Source organism: Diaporthe batatas, assembly GCF_019321695.1.
Source record: "Diaporthe batatas strain CRI 302-4 chromosome Unknown Contig00013, whole genome shotgun sequence".
Classification (NCBI taxonomy): Eukaryota; Fungi; Ascomycota; class Sordariomycetes; order Diaporthales; family Diaporthaceae; genus Diaporthe; species Diaporthe batatas.
In genome coordinates, this window is record NW_025408560.1 from 1,880,154 (window position 1) to 1,896,324 (window position 16,171).

The window sequence follows — 16,171 nt, forward strand, 5'->3', positions numbered from 1 at the left end:
CACTTGCCTAGGTAATGCACACCACACCGACCTCGTCCTCGTCCCCTGTAGCCGCGCTGGCTGAAGACAATAAATGCGCATGCAGGTGGGAGGACGATCGGATGTTTGGGCTATGGCTGGGAAAGAGCGGCCGCGTCAAATAGGAACTCAGATATTGTCACAGCCCATCACGGAAACAGCAGCCCATCAGATAAACATGTCCGCCAGGTTGATGTCCCCCCCCTGCTTGTGGCGTTGCCGTGTGAAATGCGCAGGGGCCGATGGGGTCCAGACGCCAGATGTGAACAGTGTCGAGGACGAATGTGTCTCCACCCACCCAGGGACGCCGTCGAATCGCCACCTCACTTACAGCTCGCAGCATGTCCCTGTACAGTATGTGGCAGGCAGTCATGCTGTGCCAAACCGGACCTTCTTCCTCGAGTGCGAGCGAGCCCCCAAAGAAAACACAAGAAGCATGTCACAGTCCGCTCCAGTTCCTGTTGGGCTTCAAGCGAGAGACTTTAATGTTCTGTAATGTATTGACGTGCTGTACTGCGTGAAAGCTCGAAACCCCATACAAAAAGGCCTCCAAGTAAAAATAGGGGTAGGTAGATAGATATATGTGTAGAAACGTAGGCCAACAGCAAAAGAGCAAATTTTGCCTCCCCCTCCCCTTTACACCTGTGAAGCAAGAAAACAAGAAAGCATCATCAAGGACAATTGAGCCATCCGTATAGAAGGGGGTATCGTGCTTTGGAGTCGAGAAACGAGTTGGCTGGAGATATAGATGGAAACGTTGGGGGAGAAGGGTTTGGTTGGTCGCTGGTCAGGCTGCGCGACACACGCGGTCATGTCGAGTATTGTGTGCCTCTGTCCGCGAGTGCCCCGCGCCTGTGTGGAGGATGAAGAAAAGTCATGTATCGTTAAGAAGGCCGCTCCAAATGTGCAACTTTTAGAAATATATCGCGAGATATCCGCCGCCGACTGCTGTAAATAAGGTAAAGTGTATGGTGGATGGGTCGTGGGGTGGATGTCGTCCCTCCAACTGTGGCGTGGCTGTTCCGGAGCATTTGATTTGCGCCGTGTGTTGCACCGTTTGGGATGGGGCGGCGCCCTCTCACACAGCGATGCTAACATTCTTCCTATTGTCCGCCTCTTCCAAGGGGAACCCATAGACAAGCCGGAACAGATCCCTCAGGAACCCATACTGGCCCGACCGCAGCGTCATCCACCCGACGCTCTTGGCGACGTCGGTGGCGCTGACCCGCTTGCCACGGCCGGGAAGCGACGCCGCGGTGCGGAACGTGGTGTCGGCCAGGACCAGGTTCTTGTAGTTCTGCAGCAGCGTCGCGTGCTGCGGGAGGGACCCGAACGAGCCCGTGGGGAGCTTCTGCACGAACGCCTGCAGCGACGACGTGCCATTGTCGCCGCCCTCGCGGCTGAACCCAATGTTCATGGCCGCCTTGAGGATCAGCATCTTGATCCGCGTCACGTTGACGTCCTCGGCCGACGTCGCCGTGGTCGTCGCCGTACTGCTCGTCCTGGCACTCGACTGCGAGTAGCTGGACAGGTTGCTCGCGCTGCTTGACCACCGGCCGCCTCGCGACCCGCCCTGGCTGCCGCCCTCCGGGTTGGTGCCTAGGACGAGAATGTTGGGCATCTGCGGGCTCTCGCTGCCCGGCGAGATGGGCGTGTCACCCGTGTCCTCGAATTCGGTCACTGGTGTCTCGGGCACGGGTGGTGGCTGCTTCGTCCGGCGCGGTGGTGGCTGCTCATCGGGCATGCTCTTCAAGCTGTCGCGTTTCGAATGCATGGACGAGCGGCTCGTGGTCGATCGAACATCAGAGGCCTGGAAGAAATTGATCTGGCTCGGTCGTGGGGTGCCTCGGTCTGGCCTCACCTGCGTCCATCCCTCTCTGAAGATGTCGCAAAGTTCCCAGCAGGCTTGCACTGCTGACCCCAGAAGCTCTTCATCCGGTGCCTTGCCGTCACGGGAGTTCTGCCGCAGGCTGAACAGCATCTCGGCCAAGGACCAGCACGCCCGGAGCAGCGAATCAGTCTCTTCCGCCAGCTCGCTCCGCTGCTTCATGAGGCGGTGGCAAAGGGTGATATAGAAGTCCAATGTCCTCTCGCGGAATGCTTCTGGCAAGTTTCGGCTGTCCTGGGCACTGTAGAGACTAAGGGCATAGTGTTAGTTGCTATGATCAAGACGCATAAAGTGGTGGGGTATCTCACTGGTTATTTAGCTCAAAACTGACTCTGAGCACAGAGTCGCCAACCTCGTCCTTCCGTTGCCGTACATCAAACAGCGACTGGCAGAAGTCCCGGCACAGGTCCAAGTTCGCCCGCCCATTGAGCTGCTCGACAGCTTCGTCCCGGCTGTTATACAGTTTCTGGCAGAGCTTCCAACAGCTCTTCCAGGCTTTCTCGTGTGCATCCGGCGTTCCGGAACTGTTGAAGACCCGCTCTCTGTGGATGGAGCTGAGATTTGCCAACGTGTTGCACAACGTCCAACACTCCTCCAAGGCGGCTCGTAGAGCCCTGATTTCGGGTTCCTCCTCTATAACATGTGGCGTTACGAATCGTTCACTGGTAGCAGAATCTGGTTCGGCGTCGGTGTCTCCTTCGTGGATTTCGGGGATCACTGGCACATGGGGTCAGCCTTCGCCCGGTGAAGATACGTCACATTCGCCTACATTCGAGACTGCTCGTGCTGCTGGATCGTAACCGAGATGAATCAAAGACATCTTGTAGCTTTTGAGCCTGAGGCGTGGCGTTGTCCAAGGAATATCTTGACGGCTTCACGTTCGTCGAGATAGGAGGAGGCGTTGGGTGGCCTAGATGATTGTCCTGAGAGCACCTGGTCAGCACCATCGGCTGGCGGTACAAGCATAGCTCACTTTACCTTGACAGATGCTTCGCTCTCGGGAGGACTGAGCAGGTCCTTCGGTCTCTCGCCAGGCTTATTTGGGTCTGACGACGCCTATCTCCATGATTAGCTCTGGACAGCTGCATCCTCTTCTTCTCAACGCACCCATTGGTGAAAGCTCTCCGGAGCGTGTATGACCGAGACCGCCTCGTCACTCGAGCCTGTTCGCATGGCATCCGGGAGGTTTGTCCTGAGCATTTTGAGCTACGCGCGAATTAGTATGGACTCGCATGGCTTGTGCACACAGTCCCATACCTGAGGCGGGCCTTCGGACTCTGACACCGAGACTTGGTCGCTGGTCTCCGACTGTGCTTCATCGTCGATCTCTGTTGTCTCTGTGCCGTTCGAGGTCACGGGGGAGGGGCCAACAATATCACTGGTGGGGCTCAAAAGATGTGCCGAGTGCGGCCTCACGTAAGAGGTGGGCCGAAGAGTTTGGGAGTCCATTGGAGTCGGAGTCGACCTGGGACGGCGATTCATAGTCAGCGCTGGCAAGCAACAAAAGACACAGCCAGTAGATCGCATAAAGAGGCAAGCCAGGAGGAGGTTGGAAGAACGGCTTGAGCAGGTATCACTGACATATTTTTGAACGGAGAGAAAGGAGAGACTAAATTTCCCGTAGATGACCTGAGTGGTGCCTCGAGAGCCATGACTGGGATATCGCCAGGGCTCCGAGCAATTGGTGCCGGACGAGGCTGAGAAGCTCGTGTCGTCGCCAAAGCCGAGTCGTGGGACAGACCAGGGTGCTCAATGCGACATCCAGGGTGGAGCGGTCACGGTGCGACCGCGCTGGGAGGCGGCGATGACGAGGGCCCCGGAAACCGGCCGTCGGGCGAAGCGAGGCAGACTGAAAGGTGGTGATGGCGGTCGCCGGGTGTTGGCCACCAAAATTTGCCCAGTTGGTGACGGCGCGCCTGCTGTGGAAGCTCCCTGGGGAAGGACGAGACCCGGGGGAGGGGCAGGCAGGTGGCAGGTGGGTAGATATTATGGGAGCTTACAAGCCGTCGATGTTAAGGTAGGGTTGCTAGCACCAGGGAGGTGCAGCTAGACAGGGACAAGGCTCCAAGCCGAGCAGGCGATGGGACAGAAAGACCAAGTACAGCCCGAGGATGGATTGATGGGTGTGTCCAAAGAAAAACAAGAGAAAAAAAAGGCACAGGCAACAGGCCTTCGAGAAGAATTCGAGAGAAGCACTGGATGAAATGGCCGGGCTCGCAGAGATCTGCACCAGGCGGAAGGGGTGTGTATCTTAACCGGGGCCTGGCTCCGTCTGGTCGGGTCTTGCTTCAATATGACTGGCCAAGAGGGCAGGTCCGCACGAGGTGGTGGAGGGCTGGAGAAGCAACAGAGCAGAAGGTGGACAAAGACACTCTGGTTGCGACAGAAAGGAAGTGCTGTGTAAGTAAAGTGGTCGTTGGGGGCGCTGCGAAGGAAGATGGATAATCTCCGTCGCATGCGCGTGGGCGTTCTGGGATTAGGTTTGCGCGAGTATCTGCAGCAAGTGCTGTTGTATGCGCGGGTATCCTGTCAGAGGATCGGCTGCTTGAGTCTCGACCAGTGGGAGGCAGTCGGAGCCTCGTCGAAGTGCTGCCAGTGTGATTCGCCGGGGAGAGCTCGAGGCCACACACGAGAGGGTCAACAGCTTCTCGGAGCCCAGCTCTTTTGTGACGGTGTGAGATGTGAGAGGGGTATCTCGGATGGCGGGAGGATGTCTCAGCAGCTAGTTCGACTGCAAACTTGGCGAGGCTAGACAGGAACGCGATGTTCCCCAGGCGGCCGACTCCTACACACAGCAGCAGTTTCGTTGCAGTCACTAGTAGGCTCCCTCGATGTCGCGAGGTGTGGTGGAAGGAAGCGGGTGAGAAGTTTAAGTCACCCACGGCCTCACACTGCCGCAGCGCCCGTCCAAGCAGCGAGGACGTTCCTTAACGTGGTGCGGTGCGATGCCGTGCGAAGCTGTGGTATGGTAGACTAACGATGGGTTCAATGTGGGAATTGACCATTCCAGCCTGCAGGTGCGCGTCGGCCTCCGTTCGCCCTGATGCCGCGAGTTCCTCTGGACGGCGGCGCAGCCAGTAGGAAGCCGGCAATGTGCCGATGTGGTGGAGGCCCAAGGTTGTCTGCCACTTATGAGCTGCATGAGACGACAGGCGTGGGCGCTTAGAGGTGGTGGTTAGCCCGGTCCTGCTTGGGTGGGCTCGCTTCATCCAGCAAGTCACATCTGCTGTCCCTGGGCCACCCCTGTCGATAGCATGCTGCACTCGTGGCTAAGATGGGCACCGGAGCACTTCCTGAGAACCCAAAAGGCACCAGGCCGAACCATCACCGTCTCTGGCTCGGTGCGAAGGTCCCAGCCGGTCGGGTAACAGGCATAGGCATGGAGGTGGAGCAATGCCGACCGAGACATGGCCCTATCTTGGCCTGTCAGCCAATGGAGCTATGCATGTTGGCTACACAGACGCCCACGAGCCGCACCTGGTTGGCTGGCAGGCTGGAGACAGGCCTGGGCTTGGGCTTGGATGATCTTGTCCAAGAGCTACTGCGCAGAATGCGTGTGTGCGCCATGTCTGCCATGTGTCATGGCACGAACGGACTGACGGACTGACGGAGAAGAGCAGACCACGGCACAACACAACACAGCACGACGACTGACCGCTCTGCCGCTCGAGTTGAACCGGGGCTCGTGCCGGGACCACGGTCTTGGAGAATGGCCAGACCACATGACGGTGGGCGGGAGCATGTTGGGCGCCACGGGTGGCACAACACAAAAGTCCCGAACAAGGTGGCTGCTGATGCCTAAGCGGTGCTCAATCGCGATACGTAATGTCTAGTTGAGCCTCCTTCGATGCTCACGCCCCGCGGCCTCCATGTCATCGATGTCATCCTGATGAGGGAGGACCTCGGCACTCCGGGACTGCAGCAACGCAACACACCAGAGAGGGTGGGAGAAAAAGGGCTGGCTGGACTCGGGGATATTTCTGATTGCGTTGCAACAACCTAACGGCCCCTCCCCCCTCTTGTGGATCGTCGCTGGTGCTGGATTGATTGCTTGAATGCCTGTCTCAAAGCCCGCAGAGTACCGGCGCATCCTACGCACCCGATGGCCTGGGAACTGCATCATTCTGAGTTTAGCGTACACCTATATTTGGGCCTCACTCTGATTACCCTGGGGCCATTAGGGCAGATCACCACCCCACTGCCTGGCGAAGAAGCACGGCGAGGGTCGAGGTACTGTGTAGTGATTGTACAGTTGCAGAGGGTCTGAGCCCGATCGAGCCGATCAATTGACACCAGACCAGCTGACCAGGTTGACGATGGCCGAGAAGGCTGCAGAGGCGAGGAGAAGGCAACGTATAAAATACAAAATTTCCACTTGGGGTAAGTCGATGAGCAGGGCAAGGCGTGTGTGTGTGGCTTGGGTTCCCAGGGTTGGAATCACAAAGCACGGATCCGTCGACTCTGTCTAGTGTAGACGGCCACGGCCCCAAGCCCTGCCAGGCAGCCCAGGCCTCCAGGGAGGAGCCAAGGACAAGTGCTCCCCGCCTGCTCTTTTGGTCAACGGTGCTTGTGGGTCAAGCCAGTGTCACTCACCCTTCTTCCTTGTAGCGCAAGAGCTTGACCCCTGCCTCGCACACCAGCGGCCTTGGGCAGGACTGGCAGGACGAGTGAGCTTGCAGAGATGGCCACTGCTCAGGCACACCGGTACTCCGTACATCTGCCATTGCCGTCTGACAGTGTAGGTTCTGCCCATCACCTCGTCACACCAGCCCATTCGACAATCTGTTTGGTCGCCCTACGAGAATTGGCCTGGTCGACTACTCTGAAGAATCCATGCCGACATCCTATTTCTTGCCAGCTTGCTGACTGACTGACTGACGTGTGCGGTGGGGGGACAATGTAAAAGTCCACAACCTGCATGCTGCATGAATTCATTCCGGCGTGGAGTAGCACCCGACTTGAATCTGCGCCTGCGCCGCACGCGAGCATGGCCCTTCGAGCGCGTGAAACGCCTTTCCTGCACGTTGGGCCGACGCGCTGCATACGGCTTCCTGATATGGCCAATATCTCCTGGATGATCTTAGAGCTCCCTTGCCGAGGCCTGGCTGAGCGGTCAAGCCTTGCCCGCTCCGTCGCTTGCGCAGTGTGTGCTCGCCTCCAATCTGGCCTGCACCTTAGCCGCTGGGAAGGGCTGCAGGCCCTTGTCCATTTGACGCCGTCGCGTCGCGGTTGATCCTTCGTCGCGGTAGGCACAAGGGTTTTGAGTTAGATCGGCATATACCAAAAACAAAACATGTCCTCAGCAATATATTGGGTTCGCCAGCCACCGGTGGGCCGGCGGATAATCCAGTCGGGAAGCCCTGCAGGACCGCGTCTGTTGTTCCAATTGTATGGTCAAAAAGACGGCCACGAAGACGGCCACATGCAGGGGCAGGGCAGAGAGACCGCGGGAGAGACCCAGTAGGCTTGTTTTTGTTTTTTTGTATGTGTTACCAGTGTCTATGATAAACGCCGAACCATGATGCACCCGCCACCTCTCACCGGGGGCCCAGCCTCACAGGCACTGGGCTGTTACATATACCCTCCAGGGCGTGAACCTCGTCTGTTGTAGTGATTCTAATCCAGCCCGGCCTGGCATCTATACAGCCATTACTCCCAGGACATGGGCATAGCCATGGCCGCCAGGTCGTCGTACCGCTGTGGTCGCGGCCTTGGTCGCGGCTCCTCCACGCGATACGACGCATTGCCGGGCGCAGGCAGATCTTGCTGTGCTCTTCCATGTCGCTGTGGCGTGAAGTATGCCTAGAGCCGATAGAATCCTCTCGAGTCTGCCGTGCTTCCTGAACGCCACGCAGTGTAATAAAAAACTCTTGCTTTCCATCTCGGGGGTTTCGACTTTATTGAGGGTTGTCCTGGGCCAGGCTGCTCTTCTTGACCTCGCGACCGTCGGGGGTGTACCTGCAACCTGTCAGTGGACAGCTCCGGAGCGTGAATGTAGTCTATGGATGGGCCAAGGTTGTTCGCATACTTGAGCAGCTTCTCGATCAGGTCGACGTGTGTCATTATCATACGTCGGCAGCAGTATCGCTTGCACCCGAGCTGGTCCATGGCATCTCTGTCGCATCGCATCGCATCGCATTAGCTCTTGCCGGTCTCGCAACACAGTCCCCATCGTATCGCAGGGTATTCTCACCCATCAGGGACGTTCTGGTCGATCAGGGCCAGGTAGCGCTCCCAGAGATCTCCAGTCACCTGTGCCGTTGTCAGCTCTTCTGTCGTGGGGTCTGTTGCCTTGGGAGGGTTGGCCAACCTTCCCGCACGAGAAGCAGCGGATCGGAATAATCATCTTGAATGGGGTCGATGAGAATAAAGAAGCGAACTCTGGTTCTCGATGCCGGTCCAAGGTCCTGGGATGCGCTTTGGTTGATTGATCAGCGTCGTTGGGGAGCCGGTTGTGAACGTGAATGTTCCCAAGACTGCAATTCTTCAAAGCGGCCGGGACGGGCTAGACCCACCGTAATTTCTTATCGGAACCTTATCGTGATATTTTTCAGCAGCAGCACCCTTGTACCTGAGTTTTTGCAGACAGCCATGCTTGCCTGCGTTCTCCTTGCTGCTGCTCCAGCCCAGCACCAATTGTCCTGTCTTTCAATCCGCCATGGCTTCTTCAAAGTCACAGTCCAGCAAGGGTGCAGACAAGCGGAAAAGGGAAAAGATTGACCAGGAGGACTCGTCACACAAGAAGAAGAGGAGGCAAAGGCAGCACGAGGACACCCCCGAGGCCACCCCACGAGCATCGTCCAAGAGGAAAGCTTCGGCGCCCGTTGCTGAGGAGGAGCAGCAGGCCCCAGATCAGGACTCGGCCTTCAACAACCTGTTTTCTAAGCACAAGCCCCGGTCCCAGTCCAACGGCGAGAGCAACAAGTCCAAGGCCCTGCAGAAATGGAGGATCTCGGAGCCAATGGGTGGCAGAATGTCTGACATAGATCCCATCTTCAGCGCCGATGAACAGTGAGCCAACCACCCACTTCAGTCCAGTCCCCTGCCTGGTGGGTTTCAGTTCGATTGTATTGACCATCAAAGGTTCCTTCTGGTTGCCTACCACACGTCCCTCCAAGTTTACTCCGTCGCCGACTCGCTCCTTGTCCGCCGAATCGCACTGCCCCTGATCGGCGCAAACAATGGCGCACCATACCTTGTGGCTACTGCCCTCTCCCAGGTGACGCCAGAGCTGGTGTGGCTCGCATCATCCGACGGCAGGATATGGAGGGTAAATTGGAAGACAGGGTCCGGCTCGGAGGAGTGCCTTCGGACTGGGGCAGGCGTCATACACGACATGACCCTTGGTGCGGTCACCATTAACAAGAAGGCCTCCGACATCTTATACGTTTCCGAGAGTCTGAAGAACAACTACAGGATTGTCGCCTACGACCCTTCTGACCTGGCCGAGCCCAAAAGCAAGGTGCTGCAAAACCAGACAGGCAAATGGGGCATCTTGCGAACAGCGAACGGAGGCAGCATTCTCACCGCCGCTGCGGGTAATTCATTGATGGTGGGCGCTTTGCAACCAAAGAGTTTTGGCAGCGTTGAGAACCTTTCTTACGACTTCTACTCCATCAACACGAGCGACGAAGTCTCATGCCTGGGCGTGAGGCTCGCACCAAAAAAACTAAGCTCCAAGAAGAAGGCCTTGCAGGACCTGAATGACCATGTCCTCGACATTGCGGTTGGAGGCGCACGGGGAGCCATCTACATATACTCAGATTTGCTCTCGCAATTACGGGGGGCAGCAAAATCCCGAAAAGGGCTCGAGACACCAAAGAAGCAGCACTGGCACCAGCGGGCCGTTCACAGTGTTGCTTGGTCCCCAGACGGTAGGTTTATTAGCAGGCTCCCTCTCTTGCTGGAATGCCGCCGCTAACGCCACCCACACCAGGTAATTATCTGATATCTGGAGGCTCAGAGTCAGTGCTCGTGCTTTGGCAGGTGGATACCAACAAACTCGATTTCCTCCCTCACCTGGCAGCGAGCATCGAGAACGTCGTTGTTTCTCCCAGCGGCTCCTCTTATGCTGTTCACATGGATGACAACTCAACAATGGTCCTCTCTACGGCCGAGATGAAGCCGACCACATACGTCTCGGGGCTCCAGTCGCTGGTGTTCGATATCCAAAAACCAAAGGACGAACTCGTGGGCAGGGTCTTCGAGGGCCTGCGTGAGATCAACGCCCCGCTAGCTGCGGCGATCGACCCCAAGGACCCATCACAGCTGCTCATCTGCGTGGGAAGCAGCCAGCAGGCCAGCCGCACCGGGCCTCTCCCTGTGACACCTTTCCTGCAGCGCTTCGACCTCGGCTCGTTCCAGAGCATCTCGAAACAACCACTCACGCGGACAAACACCACAGACCTGTACACCGCACCAAACGGCCACCCCATCGTCGAGCCGCGAGCATGCCAGCTCGCGTTCTCACATGACGGGAAGTGGCTCGCGACAATCGACGAGTGGGAGCCGCCAGAGCGGGACGCAGCCGCACTGACCGAGGGCTCCAGCGCCGCAGCCCTCGACTACTCGCGCGAGCGGCGCGAGATCTACCTCAAGTTCTGGGAGGCCAAGGCGGACGGCACGTCCGTGGAGCTGGCGAGCCGGATCAACGGCCCCCACTCGACGCGGCACTCGGAGGACGTCTTCGACATCGCCGCGGACAAGGTGTCCAGCAGGTTCGCGACGGTCGGCGAGGACGGCGTCGTGCGGATCTGGGCGCCCCAGCTCCGCGAGCGCGACGGCCTCGCGACGACCGCGCCCGACGGCCAGGCCCTGGTCGGCTGGTCCTGCGTGCGCACCGTCGCCCTCGGCGAGAGCATCAAGTCCCAGGACGAGCTGCTGCCCCTGGGCGGCCGCGCGGCCCACGCCAGGAGCGGCGCCCTGACCTTCTCGGAGGACGGCTCGATCCTGTTCGCCGCGTACGGCTACCACGACGAGGTGGTCATCTACATCATCGACATGGAGTCGGGCGAGGTCCGCACCACCCTGCACGACATGTGCAGGGGCGCCGTCCGGTCCCTGCAGCTCCTCGCGTCGTGCCTCGTGATCCTCTCGCAGGACCTCGCCGTCTACGACCTCGTCGCCGACGAGCTGCGCTACGGCGTCAAGCTGGGCGAGCGCCCCGGCGCCGCCGCGCGCCTGACCCACCTCGCCGTCGACGGCCGCACGCGCACCTTCGCCGTCGCCGTCCCCTTCCTCAAGGGCGCCAACGGCCGCCTGTCGCGCGGCGCCGTGTCCGAGGTCGCCGTCTTCGGCCTCGACGACAGCGAGCCCCTGCTCATGCAGAAGCTGCCCCACCTGCTCACCGCCGTCCTGCCCGCGCCGGGCGCCTCGGGCGGCTTCGTCGCTGTCGACTCGGCCGCCCAGATCTGGCCCGTCACGGAGGGCGCCGACGCGAGCAACATCGCGCGCCCGCTGTCGGAGCTCAGGCTCGACGACGTCCCGGCGGCGGACGAGGAGGAGGCCAAGGATGCGGCGGTCGTCCTGAACGGCGAGGACGATGCCGCCAGCGAGGCCGGTGGGGAGGAAGAGGCCATGGATGTCGACGATGAAGACGACGATGACTACGACGACGACGTCCACGCCGCCGTGGTCGCGCCGCAGAGGCTGACTGAGATCTTCGACGCCGCCCCCGCCTTCGCGATGCCGCCCATCGAGGACACGTTCTACCGGGTCGTCGGGCTGTTCGCGCAGAAGCCCAACTCCCCATGAGAGACACGGACAGAGACAAGCAGAGAGGGAGAGATTCCATCCAGACTTGACGACGCAGGATATGAGATTCGATTTATTCATTCCCCTCCGGTGATGGCATATCTCTGCAGCAGCCCAGGAGGATGGGGGGGCCCATCAGCCGGGGGGGGGGCGTGGCACAACGACCGCCGTCTGGATGGGCAGGGCTGCCCGCACCCAATGCCGCCCGGGGCCGCATCTGGGGAAATGCGATACGCGATGTTCCATCGTCCCGGAGAAGACGGAGCAGCGGCGCCGGGAGGGAAGGAGAGGAAATTGTACCCACCCCCTTCGTCTGCGGGAGCAGCTGCGCAGGCAGACAGACACGTGTGGCTCAGCGAGGGACATAAAGACCCGTCGCTTCAGGGCAGTAGGGTTAAAGTGACCACCCAGATGGCTGGCTGGCCTATTCGCTGTATGTGTAAAGAAGGGGGGAGGGGCGGACAGACAGCATAGCATGAGTGAAGAATTGGGGGACAGAAAGCAGAGGGTGGGGGGGACTCATAGGGGGAAAAAAGGGGGCATAATACCCAACCAAGGACGACGCCGTCGACCGTCAGCTCTGATGGGGCCAGAACATATTATGAATTAAACAAGGGACATGAGATCTAAACACATCAAGTCATCATCATGTGATATGATATGGATTATATGTATGTTTCCTCCCACGCCGCTCGTCCCAGCAGACAGACAGCCTTCTACAAGACAGCCAGCATTTTGTCCGGCACGCGCCCACAGGACAAGGCTCACTCAACACCCTGCTCCTCCTCCACCAGTGATCACCCCCGCCACCGTGCAGGCACCCGTTCCATCCACGTATGACCAAAAAAACCACAAAGGACCCTTTCACAACCCAACAACCAGTCTGGGGAATAGATGGTGGTCATGACACATTAAATTCCCCAAAGAAGAATACAAGTACTACCACAAAAATGCACCTAGACGGCCCTATAGCAGAAGAAACGTGTTTACGACCGACAGGCCTTACTGTTACACACAGTTCCGCCCCCAGGATCCCACCCCCTGCCCCGCCCTGCCCTGCCCTGCCCTGCCCTGCCCTGCCCTGCCCTGCCTACCGCACCTCAAAACTATCAGGGAACAAGATCCCATTCGCAGCAGCAAGCACGAGCCGCTCCGCCTCTCCCCCCGTGGCATCGTCCTCGTCCCACGCCAGCAGGCCCGTCGCCCGCAGCGCCGCCTCCCCGCCCGCCTCGTTGACCTCCTGCACGCCCGGCCTGCCCATGTGGAAGCTCTCGCCCCCGCCGCCGCCCGGGCCGCCGCCGCCCGCAAAGTCCGGGCCCGGGAACCCCAGCAGGAACGCCTTGCGCTGCCGGGCCAGGAAGAGCGCGTTGGTCTGCGTCAGCGGGCAGGCCGGGATGTAGAGGAGCGTCGTCGCCGCCGCTGTTGGTGATGACGACGGGGTGGTGGTGGAGGAAGGGGTCGCGGGCGATGAGGACCAGGACGGCGAGGACGGCGATGGCGATCGTGAGAAGATGGGTGATGACCCTGTTGAGTGCTGCGGGGTCGGCGGCGGTGTCTGCGCGGGTGTGCACATGGGCACGGGCAGCGACGGGCTCATGGAGTAGGCCACGTCGGGGTGGAACAGGACATAGTCGCCCGGCCGTAGTGGTGGTACCGGGACGAGCGTTCTGTCTAGTAGGAGGTGCGGGTGAAGCAGCGCGTTGAGCTCCTGGGAATGGCATGGCTGTGCTCCATGTAGAATGGGACTTTGCGATGGTGTCAGTTCCCAATTAGAGGGGTCGAGGAAGTCAGCCGCACGCTGCCCCTTGCCAACCCAGGGCTTTTTGGGGGCGAAGAAAGGTCTGAGGAGCCAGTAGGCCGTCACAAGCCTCACGGGCAGCGCGCAGATGGCCATTGGTGGTGATGATGATGATGACGAGTCCTGATTCCGATCGCCTGTGCCTAGAGACAAGATGCCCTGGAACATGCGGAAGACACTGCAGGTGTTGGCCCCATTGTACAGGTCGCTGGTGGCGTTCAGCCTACTGCTGCTATCCCAGGGGTCCCAGTCCTCCCAGTGACCAGTAAAGATCTCGCGGTATGTCCCTTTCGGGGATCGACCCCCATACCCGTCTGCTTCCCATCGCTCGACACTGCCGCCGTCGACGTGAGCCTTGAGAGGTAGACGGGGCTCGATCTTTGGGGTCTCTTGAGCGCTGCTGCTTCGGTGGAAAAGGAGTACTCGGTCGGCGTAAGCCACGGGGAAATTGGTCGTGATGCGTGTCCGTGAGTCCACCGGGCCGTCACGGCTGTCTCCGCCCGACGAACCTGCTGCCAGGGTTGAGTGGTGCCAACAGCTGCTCATGACAAAGGTCTGTGCCTTGAGCATATTTGGATGAGCCCGAGCCTTGAGCTGGGCGAGGCTCCAGTAAAGTTCGTACAGTTGAGAGTCATTCGGTGACGACGACCTTGAGTGAGGGTTGTCGGCTAAATATGTGTCAAGATCTCTCTTCATCGCCAGTGCCTCGTTTTCAGGGACAACGTTTCGGACCACCGCCGAGCCGCGAATTTTCAGGCCCTCCAAGAAAGCATCTCTTCTGGTAGGAGCGTCAAGGTCTTGAAAGTCAATGGTAGGTATGACGGGAGAAGTTGCTTCTGCGATTGCTGCAACTTCTTGACGAAGTTGCGTCAGGAGCCGGCCCCAAGACTCTGCAATCGCTGTCTCACTGCTGGACACCAGATCGGCCTTGACCTGCGCGAATCGCTTGGGGAGGGACGGGATTCCATTCGGGGGAGACATTGGGACGACCCTGATCCTCTTGTGAGGAGCCTCCTTCAGGCCCGTCAAAATGTGGGCAGGCGTAGATGACTTGACTGCCATGCTTTGCGACATTGGTGAAGTTTCGAGAACGATTGGTCTTCATGTAGTGCTCATAGTGAGCATATGTTACGGTCTCTTGTTAAAGAAGACCGGCATCCTTTATACAGTTGCGGGCCCCTGGGCCCTGGCATTATGCCCTCCCGGTCGGGCTCTTGCCTGCATGGAGTACTCCGTACCGCCTCCTACGTGCCCTTGGAGGGGAAGGTAGGTTGGTTGCATGCATTCTGTGAAGCCGCGGCGTACAGGCATGTGAACTTTTCCCATAAACTCTACACCGGTCGGTATAAAACTGGAGCCTCACTTGAGTGAAGCAGGCTGATCTTGGAAGGAAGAGCGAGTTGCACAGCTTCTGTAGCCAGACCGTGTTAGCCGCCAACGCGGCCCGCAACGCCGAACGCGAAACCTCTCCACGTAGTATTCCAACCAGCCAATGGGAGAATTCGGTGCGGTCCATAGCGTAGGGCTGGAATCCCTCTTATGGCTCGACCAGACCGATCCTCAGCACAATAAACGTGCTGCGTTGGCGCATTGTCGAGGTCTCATCGGTCCCTGAGTCGCTGTAGATTTATGTTACACATGGGTGCAAGTGCTTTTAGCCAGAACATGCTTAAACTCTCGGCCCCATTGCTGTTGCAACCGAGTGCCCTTAGCTTCCTGAAGCCAGCGGATCGATCACTTTTGCTGGCCGATTGTGCTACGACGCTGTAGAATTCGGGACCACCGGTCACACTGGAGAGCCGCCGTTGCGATATTGACTTTCAATGCCGTTCAAAAGCGCTAGTAGGGGACCATTGCAAAAGGACAAGGCCGAGCTTGTCAATTCAGTCGAGTCACTGCTCCTGCAACGATGTGGCCAACAAGAGAATAATGCTTGTTAAATGAGACTCCCAGGGTACAAAGTACGCGAATGAGCGGTACCTCGGCTTCAGCAAAACACATCAGACCGAGCATGAGATGCGTGTACTGTACCCCGCTGCGAACACCTGGCACGGGAGATAACTGCGTGGTATTTGGAGGGCGCCACTCCCATGTTACAGAAACATGGGTTTGGGATGCTTTGTGGCGCCGACATTGCCAAGACAGTGGGCTACCTGGCCTCAAATGTTGAAATAAACTAATAAATTGAGCCGCGAGCGAGTGGTTCTGGCACGTCGGGCCAATCAACAGCCTCAGATGGTCGAACTTTCGTCGTAGCGTTGTAACGTGCCGCGGAGTGTCGACCGGGAAGGGCGGGACGCCTCGTTGGGCAACCTCCTGTCACTGATGAACCCTCTTCTGATAACTGTACTCAAATGAGAGCTTCATTGAAGGCTATTGACGGTGAGAAAAGTAGCAAAGTGGGTCTTGTTCTGATCGGCAAGTGAGGTGTCGGGATGAGCTGTGTCGGATCCGAGTGGTAGCGCTCCAATCCTACACTCCGTAGACGGAACAAGGTCAAAGATCCTGACCCAGGGTGTCGCTGGATGTTGGTTTCTCCGGCGACTAGGGCCAGCTGTGGGCAGACGAGCCAGACGGGCAGACAGACAGCATCGGACACGTTCCAGCACCTCCGCCTTGCCACCGGTGTATCGAGGGCTTCATGGGCCCGGAATGAGTTGCGAAGATCCGGCTCCAGAGGGAAGCCAAAATTTGGGCTGTGATGCTTGTCTCAT

The 16,171-nt window shown here is 58.8% G+C and overlaps 4 protein-coding genes across 4 annotated transcripts; 1 reads left to right on the top strand and 3 right to left on the bottom strand.

The window, feature by feature from the left end:
* Positions 1 to 4,825, bottom strand: KVR01_010323 (uncharacterized protein). The gene is made up of 7 exons (XM_044787244.1): positions 3,488 to 4,825; positions 3,164 to 3,371; positions 3,014 to 3,112; positions 2,885 to 2,962; positions 2,676 to 2,829; positions 2,215 to 2,623; positions 1 to 2,156 (listed from the first exon to the last, which is right to left on the bottom strand). Exons 1-7 carry the CDS (start codon positions 3,556 to 3,558, stop codon positions 1,097 to 1,099), a joined length of 2,079 nt encoding a protein of 692 aa, XP_044640482.1. The 5' UTR covers positions 3,559 to 4,825; the 3' UTR covers positions 1 to 1,096.
* Positions 4,826 to 7,803: 2,978 nt separating this feature from the next.
* On the bottom strand, positions 7,804 to 8,252 carry KVR01_010684 (DNA-directed RNA polymerase core subunit RPB10; the record flags this gene model as incomplete). Its single annotated transcript, XM_044781504.1, has 4 exons — positions 7,804 to 7,864; positions 7,935 to 8,021; positions 8,100 to 8,158; positions 8,217 to 8,252. 4 exons carry the CDS (start codon positions 8,250 to 8,252, stop codon positions 7,804 to 7,806), a joined length of 243 nt encoding a protein of 80 aa, XP_044640843.1.
* Positions 8,253 to 8,507: 255 nt separating this feature from the next.
* On the top strand, positions 8,508 to 12,165 carry KVR01_010370 (uncharacterized protein). The gene is made up of 3 exons (XM_044793408.1): positions 8,508 to 8,917; positions 8,990 to 9,780; positions 9,843 to 12,165. The coding sequence occupies exons 1-3, from the start codon at positions 8,565 to 8,567 to the stop codon at positions 11,657 to 11,659; spliced, it is 2,961 nt and encodes a 986-aa protein (XP_044640529.1). The 5' UTR covers positions 8,508 to 8,564; the 3' UTR covers positions 11,660 to 12,165.
* A 573-nt stretch (positions 12,166 to 12,738) lies between these two features.
* KVR01_010427 (uncharacterized protein) lies at positions 12,739 to 16,095 on the bottom strand. The gene has a single exon (XM_044791635.1). The coding sequence runs from the start codon at positions 14,529 to 14,531 to the stop codon at positions 12,750 to 12,752; it is 1,782 nt and encodes a 593-aa protein (XP_044640586.1). The 5' UTR covers positions 14,532 to 16,095; the 3' UTR covers positions 12,739 to 12,749.
* Between the last annotated feature and the right edge of the window lie 76 nt (positions 16,096 to 16,171).

Coding starts and splice junctions, on each gene's coding strand:
- KVR01_010323 (XM_044787244.1), bottom strand. CDS start 3,558: ATGGCTCTCGAGGCACCACTCAGGTCATCTACGGGAAATTTAGTCTCT. Junction 2,830..2,884: donor AGAGCGAAGCATCTGTCAAG/GTAAAGTGAGCT, acceptor AGGTGCTCTCAG/GACAATCATCTAGGCCACCC. Junction 2,157..2,214: donor AGTTTTGAGCTAAATAACCA/GTGAGATACCCC, acceptor CTATGCCCTTAG/TCTCTACAGTGCCCAGGACA.
- KVR01_010370 (XM_044793408.1), top strand. CDS start 8,565: ATGGCTTCTTCAAAGTCACAGTCCAGCAAGGGTGCAGACAAGCGGAAA. Junction 8,918..8,989: donor ATCTTCAGCGCCGATGAACA/GTGAGCCAACCA, acceptor TGACCATCAAAG/GTTCCTTCTGGTTGCCTACC. Junction 9,781..9,842: donor TGTTGCTTGGTCCCCAGACG/GTAGGTTTATTA, acceptor CACCCACACCAG/GTAATTATCTGATATCTGGA.
- KVR01_010427 (XM_044791635.1), bottom strand. CDS start 14,531: ATGTCGCAAAGCATGGCAGTCAAGTCATCTACGCCTGCCCACATTTTG.